Genomic DNA, 23,164 nt, shown 5'->3' on the forward strand with positions numbered 1-23,164 from the left:
TACCTGCCCACTCCCCGGCCCCCGCCTGGCACCCACCCCCTTCCCCGTTCTGTTGCTCCAGGTGAGGACCAAGGACGTCCTGTTCGAGAGCATCAGCCACCTGATCAACTACCACCTGCAGAACGAGCAGCCCATCGTGGCGGCGGAGAGCGAGCTGCACCTGAGGCAGGTGGTGAAGAGGAAGCAGTGACGGCTGGGTGCGTCCCCCCGGCAGGGGCCTACAGGGGGCAGGCAGGAGACCAGGGGGCCTGATTCCCTCCTGCCCTCGCCCCCATCAGAGCAGCGGGGCAGTGGGGAATTGGCCCGCCCCCTCTCTCTGTGCGGGTGACCCAGCGGTGTCCACTGCCTCTTGGGCTGGGCTAACGGGGAGTCGCTGGGAGTGAGACGCCCCCTGAGCATGCGGGGCCCCTGACGCTGTGATCCCTGACAGCGATCTCCTTTCTCTCTGGCCCAGAGCCCACTGGGGACCTGGCTCTGGGCCCAGAGTGCCTGCCCAAGGAGGAGAGGGGAGCCAGGTGAAAAAGACAAGTGGATGCCACAGACAGAAACCCCCCCCTTCCCTAAGCAGCACCCACATCCCCCTCTGCTCCTCCTCCTCCTCCACCCAGTGCCACAGTCACCCTTTCTCTTTCCCCAGGGGACTGTTTTCCCTCCCCTCCCCAAACAGCTTCCTCTTTCCCTCTCCCTTCCACTTGTGGCCACGCTCCCCCCTTCTCTCCCCCTCCGCTGGACTCGCGCCACCTTCCCTCTTGCCTATGGATGGCTGTCACTCGCCTACAGGCAGCCACCTGTGCCCGTGTCTCTTCGGTGGACCCCTGCCCATTCGTGTTCTCTCACCCACCTCCACCAGTGGAGTGCTGTCACGTTCCCCCTCTCTCTCCTGTAGCCCTGTGCCATCTTCCGTCTCTCTCTTTCTCTCTCTCTCTCCTACAGACTGTTGCTACATCCCCTCTTTCCCTCTTAGCTACAGGCTGCTGCCACAACCCACGCCGACTTTTTCACTCTTCCTCCTATCCTGGGATGGAGGCGATGTATTTATCCTACACGTGCCGACAAAACTCCGACTGGGACGTTAGCACGGCTCTGCCCACCATCCCCACCAAGGAGCCCGGAGGACACAAACGGAGCTCAGCTCTTTGCCGCGTACGTCCCACCAGGATCACACATACAGCAGATCAAACCTACCCCCGACTTCTTAGACTAGTAGTTAATTAAAGCAAACGAATAGTGAGCAGGGAGCCGTGCTCGGAGAGCTGCTTGTAACCCCGCCTGGGCGCGGACTGTTGTCTAGTGGCCTAAACGCGGTGCTGGGTGCCGGGACACCTGAGCTCTTTGCCTCCACCTCTGCTGCTGACTGGCTGGGTGACCTTGGGCAAGTTGCTTTGCCGCTCTGTGCCTCAGTTTCTCCATCTGTAAAATGGGGAGGATGATATTGACCGACCTACCTCGCAGGGGGTGCTGTGGGGGGGAGTTAGCTAAAGCTGGTGTGGCCTTCTGAGTGCTAAATAGCATTCAACTCAGCTGTTAGTTGCTGCTAGAGATCATCAGAGGGGTAGGGAACCCCCTTTGGAGGTAGAATTGGGTATGTCGGGAGGGGTCAGAAGCACAAGGCCCCATTCCCATCTGCAAGGAGAATAGGAGCCTCTTCCCCATCTCCCAAAACCTCCCAAGCCAACCCCTTGCAGTAACAGCTGCTTAGACTCCACTTTGCAGCCCTGACGGGACAATCTTGTAATTACGTTATCCGGCTGAGATGGCCCATCATTAGGGAAACGACGTCAGAGCACTCTGCTTATTGAATCAGGACGTGAGGACAGACGTTTGGACCTTGGGAGAGAGGACAAAGAGCGACACAAGCGAGGGTGTGGCCGTCCGACCGCTGGGACGCATCTCTCCTCCTGCACAGCTACCCAGGAGGTGACTTGGTGACCACTTGGCTTCTGCCCCGCTTCAGAGCCTCAGCCAGGCTCCTAGTACCTAGTCCGGGTCACGGCACTGTCCCTCCGCTCTGGCTGGGGTAGCCAGTGCCTGCTTCCTTTGGATGGTGGAAGATGGGACCTTCCCCAGAGCTTAAGCTTTGGAGACTTACAAAGCACCTGCTATGCAAAGCTCACAGCTCCTTCAAGGCCAGCTAATTCCAAGAGGCATCACTGCAGGAGATGCCAGAGTCATCTTCCAGCAGGGGTCCCTGCTCTTTGGAAGCTCCCATCTCCTCCAGTCCCACCCCAGCCGGCGTTACAAGAGAGGACAATGGAAAGGTACCTTCTCCAGCAAGGTGGGTCTTGCTCTTCTCAGGCCCACGGGTCCGTGTCACTTTGTAGTGGGATTTTACAGGTTACCCGGCGCTGAACATCCGTCAGCTGGGACCCAAGGTGAGAATTCCACTGAACGGCTGCAGCCTTTTAAACGCTAGACAGCGATTGTCTCTCCACCGCGCCGGCATTCGGGGAAGCGTCTGACACGCAGCGAGGGGTTCGCTGGTTTGAATACGTTTCTAATTAAATGTGGAAATGATCAAACGGCCTGAGCGTGATCTTGCCTCTGCTTGACAGACCCCGGCGCAGCGTGCGCCCTGGGGGAAGAGATGAACAGAGCCATCTGCCTCTGCTCTGGTGTAGGACAGCGGCTGCTCGTTGCAAACAGCTGCTCAGGTGAAACCAGGCCATGCCAGGTCCACCCCTGGCTCCTGTGCCACTGTGGGGCGACTTTCACATACTATCCCCTGATCCTCCAGCTGGTCCAGACACGGAAGTTATCTAATGGCAGCATAAGCTCCGGAGGGGTTGGTCCCTATGGCCCGTTCTCTCCTTGGCCTCATTGCCAACAGGGGGTTGGGAGGCGCATCCCTCAAGGCTGCCCCACCCGGGATTGAACTGGGGTCCTCCAGAACTAAAGGCATGAGCAGCTACGGCTTGAACTAACGAGCCAAGCTTCCCCAGCGGGGGCTGTAAGAGACTCGTATGCTCTGCAGATCAGGCACCGAGGGGTACACGCAACCCACGGGTTTCACGTGCTGGGTCCTCCAGACCGCCTAGCCAAGCAGACACTTTGTTTGTAACACCCCCCACAGAATTCCGCTCCCCTCCCGCCCCCCTACACACTCCCGAGCTCCTGATCTCTAAATGGGCTTCCGGCAGATGGAGCCCAGCACCTGTCCTCGCCTCCTTGATCCTGGGCATCGCTGAAATTAAGAGGGAGCCCCCACCCAAGCTGGAATCCAGGGTTGGATTCTGGATTCTCACTGGAACTGGGGGTGCCTAGACCATGAGAGAGAACTCAGCTGTGACATCTGCAGCTGGATCCAGGATTTGAGCTCAGCCAAGCACAGAGAAGGGGGAGGTGCTGTGGATTTCAGACCCCTACCCGGGCTCAGATTCTCAGCCACGCACCCCCATGGACAACGTCGGAGTGTTTGGATCTAAGGTGGAAGGAGTTAGCTCAGGGCCATCTGCAGAGACATGGGAGCTTGGTCACGTCACGTGCATTTGTTAAAGTTTGTATTGTGGTAGCCCCGGCAACTCCGGGCCTGGAGCGGGACCCCATTGCGCCAGGCGCTGTACAAACAAAAAGACAATTCCTGCCCCACAGAGCTTGCAGGCAGGATTGGTCCCTGCTATATATTATCCAGCCTCTAGATCCGGTTTAGATGTAAATGACTCAGTTCATGTGGCTTCTACTCCTCCCCTTGGGAGACGCCTCTGCTGCCAAGCACAAAGCCCCAGTATTACAGCTGCGTCCACCTGCCCGTGCCCCACATTGCTACTGGCACTCCATGGCAGCAATCCCCCCTCTTGCCCCAGGAGTGGGGGGGCTCCATGGGCCGGAAGGGGAAGATTGCACTGCCGCTGCCTGTACTGTGCCCATCCTGTTGATCTCCGAGGGCGCTTGGATCAAGGTGGAGCCTCTCAAGAGGGTGCCCGCACCTCCCCCAGGCTGGCACTTCCCTGTTCCAGAGGAAGACACCGGTGGTATCGTTGGAAATCAAGGGCCTGGTCCAAAGCCAATGGGAGGTGACTCCAGTGGAATGTAGCCGGGTTTCACCTGTTCCCTTCAGCTGTTCTTTGCCAGTCGCTGGTACAGCCCCTGGCTGGGGGGGAAGTCAGGATGTTCCCCCACTCAGCCCTGTCGTCCAATTACTTTCTTCCTCCTCCAGCATGTTACAGCTCCTTTATTTTTATTTCTGCTGCCTTCTTGTGGGGGACGAGAGGGGAGAACTACCGGGATCCGGGTTCAAGATCTGCCACCCGGGTGTAGCCCAAAGGTGGGGCTTGGACACAAGGTGCTTCTCAGACTAGGTCTCTCTCCCTCTCATTGTGTTGCGCCTGGCGCCCGCTGGGAGCTGCCATTCATCAGGAGCTAAGGAACGCTCCCATTCAAATGGGAATGAAACCCCAGCAGGGGTGCCCGCCTTGAGGCTCTTTTCTAAGCAGAATGACCCCACAAAAGGAGCCTAGGTCAAATGAACAAAGGCAGGAAAGGCCCGGGTGGCCCTTGCCCTGCCCAATGCTCCTCAAAGCGGGTCATGCCGGGTGGCTGTTGATCAGGGAAATTGGGGGCCTGCTTCCAAAGCAACGCGAGTACGTCTGAATCCCCTTCCCTCCATGCCCCCTCATCTGTCGCCGCGTCCAGATGAACTTTTAGGCCGAAGGCAGCACGTGAGCTGATTTTCAGTGGCACTCACACTGCCCGGGTCCTGGCCACCGGTCCGGGGGGCTCTGCATTTTACTTTAATTTTAAATGAAGCTTCTTAAACATTTTAAAAACCTTATTTCCTTTCCATACAACAATAGTTTAGTTCTATATTATAGACTTATAGAAAGAGACCTTCTAAAAACGTTAAAATGTATTACCGGCATGTGAAACCTTAAATTAGGGTGAATAAATGAAGACTCAGCACACCACTTCTGAAAGGTTGCCGACCCCTGTTTTAGGCCCTGATTTTCAAAGCTTTCGACCCCGGCTCCCGATCTCCTGGGTCTAGTTCATTGCAAACTGCAAGCAGCGTTTGGAGCACCAAGCCAATCAGCTGATGAGAGGAAGGATGGATGTAGCGAAGGAGAGCTGAGTGCTATGCCCGGCTCTGCTACTGATCCCCTTTAAGGCCTTGGCCCTGTCACTTTCTCTCTCTGTGCCTCCGTACCTCATTGATCAAAGGGGGCTAATAATACTCCCTTTAATACAAATTATAATAATAACAAGAGCTACCTGAATGCAGAATCGCAAGCCGCTTCTGAAGAAACCCCTCGCTTTCTTTTACCATGTGTGGGGAGAGGACTCCCCCAGGCCGGGGGCGCTGAGTCAATAAAACACCCTTTGGGCAGGCGTCCGGTGCTCAGCACACCCAGATGTTCCAAGAGTCAATGAATAAACTCACTAACTAAAACCCCGTAACGCACAGGGAATTTTCCATCGATCGCTGAATACAAGCGGGGACAAGCCGTTTCCATTGCGGGTTCTATTTTTTGCCGTATCGTAATGCGTCTGCAGAGATAATTGCATCGTCCCTCTACAGCAGAGGCATGAAAAGGCTGCTAGAGACGCACTTTCTTCTGTCACCGCTGGAAAGAAAGCCTCTGCCTTATACCAATTACTGCTGGGTCTGCGCAGCACAGACCTTTTGACTTCTAGGGATGCTGTGATCTGATGCTTGAGAGAGGGTTTTTTTTAAAGGGATTAATTGCTTCACAATAAGCCTGCCTCTGCCAGGGTTATTCTGCCTCCATCTGTGTAACCCATGTCAGCTTGGGAAGGAGTAACGAAGAGGGTTAGTGGGATATGTTGGAGATGAATAAGCACCTAAAAGTGTGGTCGCTTAGACGCATCTCTCAGCTCTGCCAAGCCAGGATTCAAACCTCAGGAGAGAGAACCTCTTACTTGCAGCATTTCAACAATCCAGTGTCCAATCCCGGTTTGGTCTGTCTGATCCTTTTTGTGTGTGTGTGTGTGTGTGTGGAGGCCATCACAGAAGCTGCATGGCCTGTGAGTTTGAAGCCTGGGACCATGACACCATGACACACGCCCTCCAGGGTTTTGCTGCTCTATTGCGAAACTGACAGCGCAGCAGAGAGCTACGGATCTGCTCGAAATAAAGCCGATTTCTTTATTTGTCCCGAAAAGGGATTTGGGGATTTATGACTGTGCTTTTTATTTTACAGACATGGACTAACTGGCTCTATGTTTTTCTAGTCCCTGTAGTTCCCATGTGAGGGCACCTAGGCCATCCATGAAGATCCAGCGCTAGACCTTAAGCACTAAGGGTCTGATCCTCAGGGACACTTTGGATCAGGCCCTACAAGCTGATGAAATAACTTAAGAAAACTATGATGGCACCGTAGGGAAACTAGCTACCTTCTTGTTGTGCAGCAGGTCAGACTAGATGATCATAGTGGTTGTCATCATCTATGAATCACTCAGCCACATTTCAGGGAAAGATGTGCCTAAATTCTTCAGCAGCATCCCTGGATTCGGCAGCGCCCCTGATGAGACAGACAGGAAATCCTGTGGCAGCCTTAATTCAATGAAAAAAATGGGGGCTTTTATGGAGTTAAACATGGACCTGAATAATGCAATCGAGGCAGCAGCCTCGGGAGTACTTTGCTATTCAATTCAATTTATTTTATGCTCTCTGCACATCTTCATTTTTGATCTGCCAGAGGTTTTTGTATTGACAGGCCATAGATGCATGGTAGAAGTACTTGTGGAGGGAGGGGGAAGGGGCGAAGCTAGAGGTTTTCGATGCTGGATAGGGGGGATGTTGGGGTCTTTGCCAGCTGGGGAAGCATGAGAGTCCATCTGGGATGATGGGCTAAGCACATTAGGGCCTTGGCTACACTGGCTCTGTACAGCGCTGCAACTTGCTGCACTCAGGGGTGTGAAAATGCCCCCCCCCCCCCAGCTCAGCGAGTGCAGCGCTGTAAAGCACCAGTATCACAAGATACGTAATTAAACCACGCAAGTCATATGACATTGTCTGCTAGGGCCTTTCTGCTTCTCAGGTTGCCCCTTTGGCTGTAGATAGGGTGACCAGAGAGCAAGTGTGAAAAATCAGGACAGGGGGTGGGGGGTAATAGGAGCCTATCTAAGAAAAAGACCCCAAAATCGGGACTGTCCCTATAAAATCGGGACATCTGGTCAACCTAGCTGTAGAACCCTGCTAGTGGCCAGTAGCGCTGCAAGCTACTCCCCTCGGAGAGGGATCAGAGTAGCAGCCGTGTTAGTCTGTATCCGCAAAAAGAAGAACAGGAGTACTTGTGGCACCTTAGAGACTAAGAGACTAACAAATTTGTTAGTCTCTAAGGTGCCACAAGTACTCCTGTTCTTCTTTTTCCCCTCGGAGAGGTGGAGTACATACAGCGCTGTGAGAGCTCTCTTGCAGCGCTGGTGGCGCGACTGTGTAGCCAAGGCCTAGCTGGATAATTTTGCTAAAATTATCAGCCGTTAAATGGTTAATAACGCTAATAGGAAAACAGAGTCATTTCAGAGTTAACACCCCACTGAGATGACTGGGGCAGTTCACACCTCTCAGTGCTATTATCTCAAGCTGGCTGCAGACTTGGGCTGACAACATTGCATCCATGACACTTAGCAGAGAGTTGGTAAAGGCTGATTAGCACCTAGTTGGGCCAGAGTGCCGTTTCCCAACCCCCCCACCCCGCAGCTTCCTCTTCAGTTTTGTTATCCATCTATTTATCCCCCCCCCAACACAACCATCTATCTATGGTACATATCTTGGTGCTCATCCCCCTTGAATCTTTGAATCCCAAATTCCATCTGAATTAACCCATTGTTCTTCCTCTCTCTCTGAAGTGTTACCTGGTATCCCTCCTAGGACAAGATGGCAGCAAGGCAAGTTCTCAAGTTTTGTCTTTCTCGAGACCATAGGAAGTCAAAGCAACTGTCTCTTTTGAGGGATCCCACAAGGGCAAAGCTACTGCTAAAGTCACCTTGGCTAGCTGAGTCTTTGACTGCATTAGCACAGCTCATGAGCAGGCTAGTTGCCTTCTTCTGATCTTGTCGCTTGCTACAGAAGTCACCTCTTCATGCCCAAGGTCTGTAAGGTGGTGGTGACATGGTTGTCACCCCCCCCCAGTATCGTCAACCCCAAACGTTCAGAAATTGTGAGTTGTCCCTCCCCCCCAAAATCACGGGATTGGCTGAAAAATCATGAGATTTCAATATGGGGTTCTTTGAATTTGTCTGCCAGTGCTGTCGTTGATGCAGCATCCAAGAAAAGCTTGAAAACAAGGCCTATTGTCGTCTTCTTTAAAAAAGAAAATGCCTGAGCGTCTCACCTCATCCCGGGACTCCGGGAGCTGAGGCTTTAAGAAAAGCACCAAATATCACAAGATACGTAATTAAACCACGCAAGTCATATGACATTGTCTGCTAGGGCCTTTCTGCTTCTCAGGTTGCCCCTTTGGCTGTAGATAGGGTGACCAGACAGCAAGTGTGAAAAATCAGGACAGGGGGTGGGGGGTAATAGGAGCCTATCTAAGAAAAAGACCCAAAAATCGGGACTGTCCCTATAAAATCGGGACATCTGGTCACCCTAGCTGTAGAACCCTGCTAGTGGCCAGTAACATAGCATTGCCCATCAGCAGATACTGCTAGCTACATCAGCAGTCTATCCAAGAAGCTGAGGTTGTAGGATGGGAAAAGAGAGGGACAAGGGAATGTTACTTACTGACAAATCTGTTGGTCCTAGTCTCCCATTCTTTATCCTGCTCTCCTCCCCTCTGTGTCATGAGCTGCTTAATAACATTTCTCTTGCTAGCCTTCTTCTGGAACTCCGAAGTTGTTCTAACTGAGGGAGGCTTAGGGGATCATTGCTGCCTGGCTACCAGCAGGTGGTGTCAGAACGCTGCCTGTTCATGACTCCAGTACAGTTGGGGAAGGCAAGGAACTGGCAAATGGAAATTACCAGTAAGCCAGGCCCTTCATTGTCGGTTGTTATTTTGTTGAACGTTTCCCAGGAAATTATTGGGCTTCTTATAAATCTTAAAAAATGGGTGAGAATCAGTGCAAAAAAATAATGTCAGCGTTTTCTGGGTAAATACTGGGGTTAATAGGAGGGACGGGAGGACAGAAAAAATCCGCAAATAGAGAAAAGTCAGAATACGGAATAAATATGCATCTGAAGAAGTGGGCTGTAGTCCACGAAAGCTTATGCTCTAATAAATTTGTTAGTCTCTAAGGTGCCACAAGTACTCCTGTTCTTTATGCTCGCATGTGTGTATCTTCTACTACCCTGCCTTACTTTAATAGAGTAACGGTCACACTTAGATGTAGTTAAGTTAATAATCAATTAGTCTAGCCCAGGGATTTTCAAACTTCATCGCTCCGTGACCCCCGTCTGACGACAAAAATTACTACATGACCCCAGCGGTCCGAAGAGGGGACGGAAGCCTGAGCCCACCCAAGCCCCGCAGCCTAGGATGGGGGGCCAAAACCCAAGCCCCACCGCCCCGTGGGGCGGGAGGGGCAAAAGTGAAGCCCACCTTCAGATCCAGGCAGGGGGCCTGTAACCTAAGCCCTGCCACCCAGAGCAGAAGCCCTCAGGCTTCGGCCCCAAGTGGTGGGATTCGGGTTTCAGCTTCGGCCCTGGGCCTCAGCAAGTCTAAGCCAGCCCTGGCAACCCTACCAAAACGGGGTCTACCCAGTGTAATGGATTGGATTAATTTAACATCCTGAGTGTTTTCATGTCCTTGTGTGGTCCAAAGTTGAGAGGTGTGTGTGTGTGTGGGGGAAATCAGTAAAAAACAAATAATTGCTTTTCTAAAACCTGGGAATTTTTCAGTTAAATAAAAGAACCTGTAAAAATCAAATGACCAGCAACTCACTCTCCTATTCCGTCTTCTGTGCTCCAGCTACTTGGTTGGATAATTAACAGGCATCCTTTTATTTGTAAGTACCCCCAGACATGACAATAGGGCAAAATTCAGGGTTCTGATACTAACTGAGGGTATTGCGGGTTTCCCATTCCTAATCCATGGAGTTAGCGATTATAAGACAGACTGTCAGTCTTGCTGGTCCTCCAGGGCTGTTCCTAATGCCTGTCAGGCTCCAGCCACCCAACAACCTTACCCTCTTTGAGAATCACTCCACAACCACTCACCACTGCTGGAGCATCCACCTTGTGTCTGCGAGACATTGTGACATCTGCATTTCCATGCAACTTCCCAGAACAAGGAGTCGTTTGGGGGACAAGTTGTCTTATATGCCCTAGCTATCAGTCTGACAGACGCCAGTAGGATTGAACCTGGGATCTCTGAAGCTTAGTGCAGGAGCCGCTACTCCATGAGCTAAAGGTCACATGGATCTTCACTAAGGCTGTAGCCGACTCATTAATCTCTACGTGGTCTCGGTGCCACTAGATAGGACAGAGCACCGCACCCAGGCGGTGTGTGGGTTACAACTCCAGCACTCCAAAGACCGCTCCTTAGCCGTGAACGCAAAGAATGGGCAATCACAGTTGTGCCATCTATGTGTACCCGACATGTGGTCCCCTAGAGAGCAGCAAGACCCGGCTCCCTTAGCGGCTCGGAGCATTACATCAGCCAGACTGCATGACACCAAATTCAGATCCGTTCTGGAGTGTTATTGGAGAGGAGTCACTTGCTGAGGCGCCCCCTCATGGCTGGCTGTGGAGTAGCAGGCTCTCCCCCCTGGTGGTCCCACCAACAACCTCTCCAGCCCAGCCTCTTCTCATGATGACCTTGCTCTCCAGCCAATTCACCTTCTCTCCTGCCCCTTCCTGGGCAAACCAAGAGTCCAGTAAACAAAACTCAAATCAACATAATTCTGCACCCGCTACCCAGGCTCCCTCCCCCCGACTCTTCCTCCCCCGGCTCTGCAGGACGTCCCGCCGCTCTTGTGCGAGGTCTCACTCCTCGGGTTTTCTCTCTGGAGCAGGGCCGCCCAGAGGATTCAGGGGGCCTGGGGCAAAGCAATTTCGGGGGCCCCTTCCCGGGCAGCCCTGCTCTGGAGGCCCAGCTCCAAACTCAGCAGGGAAACCCAGATCCTTCCCCTCATCTGGGTTCCAGTCCAGGGACCCTGCCGTGAGTAGCTAAGGTCTACTCCCTTGACTCCTCACCGCTCCCTGGATTTCGTCCTACCTTGACCTTCCTTCAGGGCCTCTTCCAGACTGGCTGCACATCTGCCTCTCTCCAGGCCTCTCCTCCCGTCCTTAGCAAGCAGAGAAGGACCCAGCGTTCTTCCCCTCTCTCCCTACAGCCTCCCTTTCCTTAGGCTCACCCCCCAGCTGGGCGTCATCTTCAGAGGGACCTGTCCCACCTGCCAGTGCAGCCAGGGGCCCTGATTGCTCTGTCTCTAGTTAACTCTTTCATTACCTGTGAGGGGTATGCAGCCCAGCCCGGTTATCAATGCAGTTTCTCCTCCCCCTGCAATCCACCGGATGCGTCTCGACTGCCCTTGCACGCTGCCAGCCGAGTGGGGTGCTCAGATCTTGGTGGCCCTGCTCCTCCCCCATGCCTCTGTGGCTGCAGTGAGTGATTTGCCCCTTAGATATCTGCATCCCATGCGCTGCCCTCCAAGAGATGGGCACGTGAACGGGGGTCTCCAAACCACGGACAGGCCTCCCAGGGGTCAGCCATCCTCAATAAACGTTCTGTGGCTCTGTCCAGAGAGCTTAGCAAGCTGGTGGAAAAGCTGAGCAGCGCTCGGACTTGCTAACCCCCTCCCCCCTATGCCAGAGCTCCCCAGCTCCCACGCCTGTGCCGAGCAGCGGATGGCAAGGCTCTGCGTCTCCCTGTTTCTATTTACCCTGCTACTTTGTTCTCGCACACCTTCCTTTTGTTATTGTGCTGGGAACAATGGCAAGTTAAATAGAATTTGCCATTTCCTAGGCACAGAAATAGCTTCCCCACTACTAATACCGGCGCCTAAGAAGGCGGCACACGGATCAGTGCAAAGAAAAGGCACCAGAAGCGAGTGAAAGAGAGACCCTCAGGTGATTGTTCTTTTTAATTCCATTCAGGAGAGATTCTCTAGAGGTCTGAGAGACGTTAAGAGGCGGGAGAGAAAGGATCCCTCTTCAAACCTTTGTTTCTTGGCAGTGCATCAGGCGCAGGTTGGCTCGGAGAGACAGAGATGGAATCTGGTGTGCAGCTGGTTCTGAATCCTTCCCCCGGGCTGAGAATTGACACACTCGGTGCATGGAGCCCGCGGGGCTTCCAAGAGCCCCCCTGCTCCCATTTCTGTTGTGAATCGCTGTCTATAAACACATCTCCCCAATATTCCCAGAGTGACTGTGGACACCTGCCTGCAGCTTCCCTTGCTGAGAACTGGCATGCTCAGTTCCTGGGGTTCCCCAGGCCCCGCCCACTGGCCTGGCTTTTGCTTTAACTCATAATCGGCAGCCAGCTTCCTAACTCCCGGCCACCCCCTTTCACTTGATCCCCCTTTCCTTAGCGAGGAGCTGAGACCTGGCACACTCATCACCCAAAGAGCCGGAGGTCAGTTTCCTTGGGAGTTCTGTCCCCTCTGTGCCCCATTGGCGGCCTGGCACTGCACTGGCTGTGGAGATGGGCAGGGTTGGACCAGGTCCAATGCTCGTTGTTTATCTCAGGGGAACTCAACCATTTCTGTGCTTTATTTACCTTCTTCCCTGCACAGGCTGAGAAAAGGCAAACCGCAGCCTTTTGTTAATTGCCCCTCTTTCCCTTGGCCTCCCCGCCCCCCGATCTGCCCCTTTCTCCCCTCCCCTCCAGCCACTCACTACCGTACTGCCTGCAGTAGAGTCCAGGGATGGCTCTGCAATAGGGTACTCTCTTTCCCCCGGCCTTCATGCGGCATTTCCATGATATCCCCAGCTTGCCTGCCTGAGGCCCACCCATCTGACCACCGCAACCCCTCCCCTCATATCCTTCCCCACCGTGTTGGACTCCGCAGTGTGTGGTCACCCCCCCAGTCACACACACCTGCAAAGCAGGATTGAGCAAACCGCGGTAGAACCTCAGCGTTTCGAACACCTCCGCCACGGAGGCTGTTTGTAACTCTGAGCAAAACTTTATGGTTGTTCTTGAAAAAGTTTACAGCTGAGCGTTGACCGAAGACAGCTTTGAAACTTTACTATGCAGAAGAAAAATGCTGCTTCCGCTTTAGTAGTTTATGTTTAACACGGTATTTGCTTTTTTTTTAGTCTCTGTTGCTGCCTGCTTGTGTACTTCCGGTTCCAAATGAGGTGTGTGGTTGACCAGTCAGTTTGTCACGCTGGTGTTCTTAACTCTGAGGTTCTGTGGTCACTGGGAAACCAGACTGGGTGGCTATATTGAGCCGCAGAAGGGGGGCAGGGGTGTCAGGAATGATCTACTGACTATCTGTATGGCTGGGGCACAAGGCCCAAAATAAAACTGTTCAATTAGTTTTGGGTCTTTTGAGGTGTTTTCACCCTTTCTCGCTATCAAAAATTAGCCACGCTCCTAAACAAACGGACATTTTGAAATGGCTGAAATGAACCGTTTCCACTTTTTCAGAAAACCGTTTCCATTTCTTTTCAGCCGCAACCGGTCGCTGACCTCGCAGATCGGTTTAAATGCCCCCCAAATGCATTTTCCAGCAAATTTACTATTTGCCAAAACAAGGGCACCTGGCTCTCAGCTGACCCCTTCACCCAGAGATGTCTCCCGGCTACTGGCTGCCAATTAGGCCGAGCCTGTGGCGAAGGCTCTTCCCATGACACCGGAGAAAGAGCACGAATCCCGCCCTGTTGTTTGTGTTAAAGGTCTGCGACTCGTTAAGTCTTGTTCCGCCGTCATGCGGCACAATGCGCTAAGACACCTCATAAATCATCACACCAGTTTGTTCTTCTCTAGAGCGAGCGGCTCGCTTGCAGGAGGTGTTGGGGGCAGGCGGGTGTGGGAGCTGTTCACCGATCAAAATAACTGTGCAGGGAATAAACGGGGAGGGGAAACTGGTTTCCTGTGGGGTGGGTGTAATCTAAGGCCCCTGGGTCCCTCAGGGATGTAAACAGCCTTGGTTCACCCTGACCCACAGACACATACGGGCTGATTTGGAGCCCAGATCTGCAAGGTGCTGGGTGCCTTCAATTTTCGGAGGCTTCGAGGGGAGGGCAGGGTGCTCTGAACATTGCAGGAGGTGCCCAGCGCCTCACAGCCCTGGGTCCCTGGTCCCGTCCATCTTGCACATTACAGCCTGTGGCAGGCTAGAAGGGAGAATGGAAGACTGGTCTGGTAGCTCCGAGAGATTTATGTGGAGGATTCTGTTGACTCATCCAGCCCATGTTTAGCCTTAATCTACCTCTACCGAAGGCGCGGATGATAAAATGCACCCTTCAGCCATGCTGCTGCAAGGAGAGGAGTAATTACGGTATCCCTGACCTAATGCAATATATTGAAGAGACTGGAGGAAGCAGAGAACAACTCATGATTCAGCACAAGAACACAGGACTTTCCCTTCTGTATTAGACATAAGAACATAAGAATGGCCATACTGAGTCAGGCCAATGGTCTATGTAGCCCAGTATCCTGTCAGTGCTTCCGAGGGAACGAACAGAACAGGGCCATCCCCATCATCCAGTCCCAACTTCTGGCAGTCAGAGGCTTAGCGACACCCAGAACACAGGCTTGTGTCCCTGACCATCTAGGCTAATAGCCATTGATGGACCTATCCTCCAGGAACTTATCTAGTTCTTTTTTGAATCCAATCATACTTTTGGCCTTCACAACATCCTCTGGCAAGGAGTTCCGCAGGTTGACTGTGCGCTGTGTGAAGAAATACTTCCTGATGTTTGTTTTAAACTTGCTGCCTATTCATTTCATTGCATGACCCCTGGTTCTTGTGTTAGGTGAAGGGGTAAATAACACTTCTCTATTGACTTTCTCCAGCCATTCATGATTTTACACACCTTTAGCATATCCCCCTCTAGTCAACTCTTTTCTAAGATGAACAATCCCAATCTTTTTAATCTCTCCCCATATGGAAGCTGTTCCATTTCCCTACTCATTTTTGTTGCCCTTCTCTGTACCTTTCCCTTTTTAAGATGGGGTGATCAGATCTGCACACAGTATTCAAGATGTGGGCGTGCCATGGATTTATATAGTGGCATTATGATATTTTCTGTCTGATTATCGATCCCTTTCCTAATGGTTCCTAACTTTCTGTTCCCTTTTTTGACTGCCACTGCACACCGAGCAGACGTTTTCAGAAAACGATCCATGATGACTCCAAGATCTCTTTCTTGAGCGGTAACAGCTAATTTAGACCCCATTATTTTATACGTATCGTTAGGATTATTTTTTTCCAATGTGCGTTACTTTGCATTTATCAATAATGAATTTCATCTGCCATTTTGTTGCCCACTCACCCAGTTTTGTGAGGTCCCTTTGGAACCCTTTGCAGTCAGCTCTGGACTTAACTATTTTTGAGTAATTTAGTATCATCTGCAAACTTTGCCACCTCACCGTTCACCTGCTTTTCCGGATCATTTATGAATATGTTGAACAGCACAGATCCTTGGGAGACCCCACTATTTCCCACTGTCCATTGTGAAAACTGACCCCTGATTCCTCCCCTTTGCTTCCTGTCTTTTAAGCCGTTACTGATTGTAGCGGGGTGAACACCCGCTCCAGCCCTGAAGGGGTTGGAAAAGCCCTGTAGAGGGCTGGGGCTGTGGAAAGGAGCAAAACCCCGGCTGATTGGCGAAGTGGCTGCAGCTGGGGCCACGCCCCAAACAGAGCAATTAGGCCTTATAAGAAGGCCAGGGCAGACAGAAGTTTGGGAGTCTCATTCTGACTGGAGAGAGAGACAGGCCTGGCTGCTGGGGAACTCACCAGGGACCTAGAGTGAGGCAGGGCTGGGGAAAGGCCTTGGGGGCAGGGAAGCCCTAGGCCAGCACCTCCCCAGGCTGCAGGGCCTGGTCCTAGGTCCATAAAGGTATTGGGGTTGCAGAGGGGCAGCCTGAGGGTGGGTGAAGGCAGCCAGTCCAAACCCCTTGTTGCTGGTGATGTTTGGCTGATAGACGCAGTCTGCCCCAGGGCACGGAGGCTAGATGGTGACTGGCAGTAGCCATGACTGAGGTGACATTGGGATAGGGGGTGGGGAGACCCAGAGAGAGAGTGGGGTACTGCCAGGGGGGGCAGCACCCAAGCTAAGGGCACTGGGGTCTGGGAGGGACACAGGGGCCAACAACAGGCAGGACACCTGGCCTGCAGAGGGCGCTCTGATGACTGGTGAGCTAATTCCCAAGATGACCAGCAGGAGGGGCCGCAAGGGTGAGTCTGGGCCTGATTACACTGATCCTTGAGAGGACCTTCCCTCTTATCCCGTGACTGCTCACTTTGCTTAAGATCTTGCCTTTGGTGTGGGGCCTTGTCAAAGGCTTTCTGAAAGTCCAGGTACACTACATCCACTGGATCACCCTTGTTCACATGCTCGTTGACCCCGCTCAAAGAATTCTCCTCTATGGGTGAGGCATGATTTCCCTTTACAAAAGCCCTGTTGACGATTCATCTTGGGGTCTGATCCTTACTATAGTTTCGATCAGTTTGCTTGGTACTAAGTTAGGCTCATTGGCCTGTAATTGGGTCAGGGACCATAGGGCTCAATGCTGGTCCACAGGGTGCTTTGGAACTAGTAGGTTTCATCCTGCCACCCAGAGACCTGCTAACAGTTGTCTGAACAGGAGCTGAACTCAGAGTGGACCCCAGTCCTGGGAGCTGATTGGCTCACAGCCCCTCTTTAAACCCAGTCCGTGCAAGTGGGATCGACCTTGCTCAGGGCCGTGTGCTTCCAGCTCCTGCGGTTTGATTTCTTGGTATCCTGAGCAGGCCTGACTGGCTATCAAGCCGTGGTTCTGCTCTCAAGTTGTCTCCGGCTTCTGTTCTCCTGGTAACCTGACCCTGCCTAACTCCTGACACTCCACTTGCATTTTGCTCTCTGACCTACCTTGGACTCTGACCTCCTGGGATCTGACTCCTGCTCTGACCACTAGGTCAGACTGCCCACTCCCAGTCATGACAAATTGCTAGGGTCACTATTGGAGCCTGTTTTGAAAATTGGTGTTACCCATAGGCCATCTCACCCAGCAGCCTGTCTGCCAAAGAGGCCACGTGTCAGAAGAAGATGTAATCTTCCATAATGCAGCCCGGGCCCTGCCTGCACTATCCGTGTTAGCCCAGTTTGCAACCAGTGAGTGACGCGAGTTGGCTGGTGGGTGGCCTACGTGAAATGAGAGTGCAGGGCCTCGATCCATTTGCCGGGGGACATCGCCCAACCCTGCCTGCGATTGGCAGCCTCAGTGGTGAGGCCAAGGCGTGAGTGGCATGCACCTTGCAGCCCTCGAGCGTCTCTCCACCTTGCAGCATAGGCAGGTCATCTTGCTCTGACACTGCCCCAGCTGTACCAAGATCTTCCCTCTCCAGGATGGTAGATTTGGTCCACTTTTATCAGCGTTACATCGATTATCTTGATTTAAAAAGACATGCAAAGCCCTGCTCCTTGTCCCCTCATTCCATCGTGAAACACGAAGGATCCGTGTGGTATTTTCCCCCAGCAAACCCGTCGAGACCCTGCTGACACCTGTCCCCTCACAGGGTGATTCTTGCCGGACATTAGCGAAATGTATCACATGCCGCACAGTCTTTTTTTTCCCCACCCTGTTCTGCCATCTACAGTATCAAACCACTTACGCTCTGCGAGTACTTGAGCTTTGATGCCTGGTCCTTGGAGGACTATTGACTTTTGTGAAGCACTCTGATGAGCTGAAGTGCTTGGAGGGGCACTTCCCTCCCATGGAGCACCCTTAGGTACCGTGCCAGAGCCGCTTTGGATGTGTTTCGGTTTCGGTGCATGGCAAGCACGGGGAAGGGGGCGTTTTCAGGTGCTGCTTTAACAGAGCCCTTACATTAATTAGTACTTACTGCGCTAGGAGCCCCATTGAATTCAATGGCACCGTTCGGTTAAGTGGTGTTTAGACACAGATTGCAGAATCCAGGGCCCTGTCTCCAGATCTGCTCCCGCGACTCCTTTATTGACCCTCCGGAAGGCGAATCCTGTCTCGTCTGTCTATTCCGCGTGTCTAAAGGACCTGGGTGTCCCGGCACGACTAGGAATTCGGGATGGGAGGGAGAGGAACTCTGCAAAAGCCTCCAATACCTGCGCCGAGGAAGATAGGATTTATTAGCCCCATTTTGCAGATGGGGAAAATGAAGCGCAGGGAAGGTAAGTGACTCGGCCGAGGTCACACAGGGAGCCAGGGCTGGGAATGGAACCCAGGAGTCCCTGACTCCTAAATGACTTGTGCTGTGCTGTCATCCTTCTGCTCGCTTTTTCAGAGCGCTGCTAGATCACCAGGGCCTATCTCTGGTCTGATCTGCACTGCTGCAAATACATCCGCGCCCCTGGCGTCCTACCCGCCTGAGAGAGAATAGGGCATGGGGACGGAGATGAGCTAGGCTTGGAGGGGATCCCTGCACGGACAAATTCTGTATCTGACCTCAGACAGCGGCCCACACCTGGTGCATCAGGGGAAGGTGAGACACCCTTAAGGCACCTGGCGCACACACAGGAGAAGGGTCCCACCAAATGCTTTCCTAAGCCGGCAGCATGAGATCTGCTTAGCACCAGTACCTCGCCTGGCCCTTAGGAACCGACTCTTCCCATCTCCCAGGCTCTGGGGAAAGCTGCAATTGCCAGGGAGGAGAAGGAAAACCAGGCGAGGCAGCAGCGGCCACTGGCACCTGTTGTGTTTAAGGCGGTGTCTCTCCTCCAGCCCCCCCAGCAGGTCCATTGTGTGCAGCCTGCGGGAGCGAGGAGAGCGGTGCCAGGCGAATGCCAGCTGCGCTCTGTAGCGCGCCGCGAGGTGCAGGAGCAGCCGAAAAAGCCGGGGGCAGCTGTGTTAGGAGGAATACGGCTCGGTTGCTGAGGTCTGTGTTGGGGAGGTTTCTGGCGCCCGTAATGAATGAATTGTGGCAGGAGCGCGGGTATAAAAGGAAGCGGCGGGGCTTGGGCACCTCATTCCCAGCCGCGGACCTGCTGCCTTTCCCCCCCTCTGGCTCTGTTTGCGGAGTCCCTGCCGGCAGGTAGGCAGCTAAGGTGTTCTCCGCGTGCCGGGCTGGGGGGGCGCCCCGACCCCCCGCCGCTGGGGTTCACTGCTCGCAGGGCTGGGGGGCGCCTAGGGCCCCTCGAAGCCAGCCAGCCTAGCCAAACCCCGATGGCGTAATTGTGCGGGGGGATCGCTCCTTCGTCGCAGCCGGAACGGGAGGGTTAGCAGGGGAGCCGTCCTGCCTTCTTCCCCCCCCCCCCCACGCCCTAGAAGTTAGTTGGAGGCCGGGCTGGGGCTGGCAAGGAGCCGCCTGCAGCCCCCTGCGCCCGCGGGATGCCAGCCACAGGTGCCCGTCTGAAAACTTCCCGCCCCTTGTGGAGCTGGGGGGGGGGCACGGCTGCAGGGTGGGGGAGCGGGGACTCCCAGCCCGGGCTAGCCCCTCCGCAACTGGCCGGTGGGCGCTGAGATGCCTCGTCTCCGCCAGGCTGGCGAGGGCGCAGCCGGTGCGCCCTAGCTGGCTGCCCGCCGCGGGGCAAAGCAGGGGCGTGGGAGCGGGGGCGACCCCAGGCGCTTCGTGCCCCGGGCGCCCCTGGAGGGGGCAGCGGCTGGCAAGTGGCCCCCAGGGCCGAACAGAAGCGCGGCTGGCGCTGGCCCCCCTCCCCGGTGGGCTCCGGGCCCCGCTCCGCCCGCCCCCGTGGCGCTGGGCGCTGCGGCTGTTTGTTTCCCTCCGCCGGGGGTCGGTTTTCGGAGGCTGGCTTGGCCCGGCCCGGGGGGACGCTAGACGTTCCCGGGAGCCGGGGCTCGGCAGCGGAAAGAAGTTAACCGAGGCGAGCGGCGGGGGGCTGGTGGCCCCGGGGCTGGCAGGCGGCGCCGGGAGCGCTAATGCGGGGGAAGTGATTTCCAATCCAGGTCAGATTGGGGTGGGGGGACCCTGTGGCCAAGGGGGGGGCACCCCCCCGGAGCAGCCTTTGCAGCCAGAGAAGTGTTTGCAGAGCTCAGGAGAGTGTTGGCTGCAGGGCTGGGCGAGTGACTCGGGCCGGCCGGGAGCCACTGGCTCCAGGCAGCCCCGCTCGGCGGGCCGGGCCCTGAAGTTGGCCGGGGAAATGCCGCGGCTCGGGCGAGTCATGGCAGGTTCGCTGGGCTCGGAGCGGGGGGGGGCTGTGAAGCAGCAGGTTGGAGCGGGGCGATTGGGAGGAGATTGGGCGGGGGGGCGGTGAATAGGAGCAAGAAGAAACCCGCTCCAGCACCCTGCAGCGAGGGAGGGCTGGCAGATACACCGACCTTCCCATACCTCCCAGGGAGGGGCAATCCCCTTCCCCCCCACCTCACAGATATGGCCCCCGAGCCCCATAGTAAGGCTCCAATCCCCCCCTGACGCTGTGGAAATGTGGGGGGGCAATCCCCACTGAGCCCCATTGTAAGGACCCCAATTTCCCCAAGCCCCATAGTAAAGGCCCAATCCCCCCTGACTCGAGCCCCATTGTGAGGACCCCGATTCCCCCCCGAATCCCACAGAAGGGTGGGGGTCCAATCCCCCCCCCAAGTCCCATAGTAAGGCTCCAATCCCTCCTGAGCTCCACCAAAGGGTGGGGGCCCCAGTTTATTTGCCATTCCAGACCCCCGCCCCCAGTGACCCTCGACTCGGTTTCTGACCCTGGGTGTGACGAGCCCCTTGGGCTTTGCTTGTTTCTTACAGAGGGTGAGTGACGGGGGGGGTCAAACTGCCACTCCACCCTCCTTGGCTTCCTCCCTCCCCTCCACCCCAGAAGCAGCAGCATGTGGCTCTTGGAGAGGATCCGGGGCTCGGTGGAGAATGGTGCCGCCCGGGCCGGCGACTCAGGGGATAAGCAGTCCAAGGGCCCCCTGTACAGCAACGTGCTGACCCCCGATAAGATCCCGGATTTCTTCATCCCACCCAAGCTCACCACGGTGCCGCCCGAGGCCGAGGGGGCGGAGGGGAAAGCCAAGCCCAACCTTGGCACCTCGGCCTCGGAGCAGAACCTGTCGGCCCACAAGCCCCCGCGCAGCCCCCGCCTGCCGGTCAAGGCTGCCTCGGAGAGCAAGAACCTGCTGAAGGCCGCCAGCCGGCACATCATCCAGATCGAGAGCGCCGACGAATGGGCCTCGGAGGAGGACTTCAGCACCAACGCCGACCCCCAGGCCCAGACGGCCATGTCCCTCCCCTACGTGCCCAAGGCCCAGACCTCCTACGGCTTTGCCACCCTCATGGAAAGCCCCCATACCCGGCGCAAGGAGTCCCTCTTCCACAGCGAGCACGGCAGCCTGTGCCAGTCGCAGGCGACCTCGCCCAGCTCCCAGCGCAAGGCGGGGGCCGGCGGGGGCAAGGTGAACGGGGAGAGCGCCCGCCTGACCCCCTCCGACATCGGCATGTCCCTCATGAACCCCTACCGCTACTTCAGCGGGGGGGAGAGCGACACCTGCTCATCGGCCGAGTCCTCGCCCTTCAGCTCGCCACTGCTCTCCCGCTCCGTCTCCCTGCTCAAAATCTTCAGCCAGGACAGCCAGGCGAAGGTCATCAAACTCAAGCACTCGGTGGCCCGGAACAGCTCCCTCTCCACCGACGACAGCTCGGCCGACACCAGCCCCAGCTCGCAGCGGCGCATGCGGTGCGCCACGCCCCCAGCGGGGGCGGCGGGGGGCGCCCCGGCCCAGTCCCTCCTGCCTTTGGACTCGCCGGACCGCCTGCACAAGGAGCACACCATCCGGCTGAGCAAAGGCGGCAGCATGCGGCTCACGGCCGAGTACGACGCCGCCAACGCCCGGCTGCGGGTGCGGGTCATCGCGGCCGAGGAGCTGTTCGACAAGCTGTGCGACGCCCGCTCCATCAACTGCTGCGTCTCCCTCTGCCTCAACCCGGGCAAGGTGCAGAAGCAGCGCAGCACCATCATCAAGAACAGCCGCAACCCCGTCTTCAACGAGGACTTCTTCTTCGACTGCCTGGGCGCCGGCAACGTCAAGAAGATGGCCCTCAAGGTCAAGGTGGTCAACAAGGGCAGCAGCTTGAAGCGGGACACGCTGCTGGGCGAGAGGGAGCTCCCGCTCACCTCTCTGCTGCCCTTCTTATAAGCCCGTCTTCTACCTCCCTGCCGCTCTCCTGCCCTGTTGGGAGGGGATGGGCAGGGAGGCGGTGGAGAGGAGGGATCAGGCCACCATGAGGGATGAGGGGCGTGGGATGCTCCCCCGGGGTAACGGCATGTCCATTCCAGGCTTGTGTGTGTGCATGTGTGTGTAGGGGGGACAAGACTCATCCGACTCCCCCAGGATGGGTCTCCTTTGCTGATCATTCTCTGCATGGACGTGCCTAGAGGCGGTGGCTGCCATGTGTCCCCTCGGGAGGCCGTGAGCGGCTAGCAAGTTGTATGTTCTTCTCTAGAGAAGTGGTGGGGATGAGGCATGCTGGTGGCCTATGTTCTCCGGGGCCCTGCTGGAAGGCATTGATGGGAGGTGGGTTATCCCTGTGCGGCTCGAGGACGGCCTCGCACAAATGAGGCGGTAGTAGGGATTTCAGCCTCACAGCTCAGCAACCCCTTCTTCCCCCCCCCCCCCATACCCCCCTGCTTTCCTGGGAGCACTTGCCAGTCGGTTTCTCATCTCCACGCCGGGTCCCAAGACCCGGCTGCCTTTGAGTGAGGTGTGGAAGGCCCTCGCAGGCCGTTCCTGCAGGCTTGATGTGGGGCGTGCGGGTCAGTCCGGCTGATGCAGTGCGGCACAAAGACTCTTCTTCCCCCCCACCCCCGCCCTACTAGTGGGGGCAGGGGTGGAAGTGGCAGGGACAGCTGATGGAGTGTAGAGCTGGGAGAACGATGCCGCAAGGCTGAATTCCTGCCGTGGCGGGACGGTTTCTGAGGCGCAGCCTAGTCAGTAATGGGGAGAAGGGACGCTCTAGGGAACAACCCAGTGCTGTCTGGTGGGGAGGGAAAAGATGACCCCGCCAGCCTCTTCCATCTCTAATTTCTCTCCTCCTCGGCTGGCTGATGGGCAGAGAGAGGGCAGGGGTTGTTGGACAGGGCTCTGCCAAGTCTCACAACATTGATATGTCTCTTAAAGCTCCAGCTTCTGGAGTCTGGGGATTGCAACAGAATTTCCGCTTGCTTTTAAAGACCTTTCTAGCCCTCTTGGTTG

The 23,164-nt window shown here is 55.5% G+C and overlaps 2 protein-coding genes across 5 annotated transcripts in view; both read left to right on the plus strand.

Moving 5' to 3' along the window:
• The window catches only part of SHC2 (SHC adaptor protein 2), a 30,302-nt gene extending 27,780 nt beyond the window's left edge, over positions 1-2,522 (plus strand). For 2 of the 4 annotated variants that reach the window (XM_034755368.1, XM_034755365.1), the window contains one exon: positions 62-2,522. In XM_034755368.1, coding sequence (XP_034611259.1) covers positions 62-190 — 129 coding nt within the window. In that variant the 3' untranslated portion in view covers positions 191-2,522. The remainder of the gene's footprint in view (positions 1-61) is intronic. The other 2 variants (XM_034755367.1, XM_034755366.1) reach the window with 2 other exon arrangements.
• A 16,453-nt stretch (positions 2,523-18,975) lies between these two features.
• Positions 18,976-22,539, plus strand: C2CD4C (C2 calcium dependent domain containing 4C). The gene is made up of 2 exons (XM_034754920.1): positions 18,976-19,058; positions 20,718-22,539. Exon 2 carries the CDS (start codon positions 20,798-20,800, stop codon positions 22,106-22,108), a length of 1,311 nt encoding a protein of 436 aa, XP_034610811.1. The 5' UTR covers positions 18,976-19,058; positions 20,718-20,797; the 3' UTR covers positions 22,109-22,539.
• The last annotated feature ends 625 nt before the right edge of the window (positions 22,540-23,164 follow it).

This window comes from Trachemys scripta, chromosome 22 (genome assembly GCF_013100865.1).
Source record: "Trachemys scripta elegans isolate TJP31775 chromosome 22, CAS_Tse_1.0, whole genome shotgun sequence".
In the NCBI taxonomy this organism is placed as follows: domain Eukaryota; kingdom Metazoa; phylum Chordata; order Testudines; family Emydidae; genus Trachemys; species Trachemys scripta.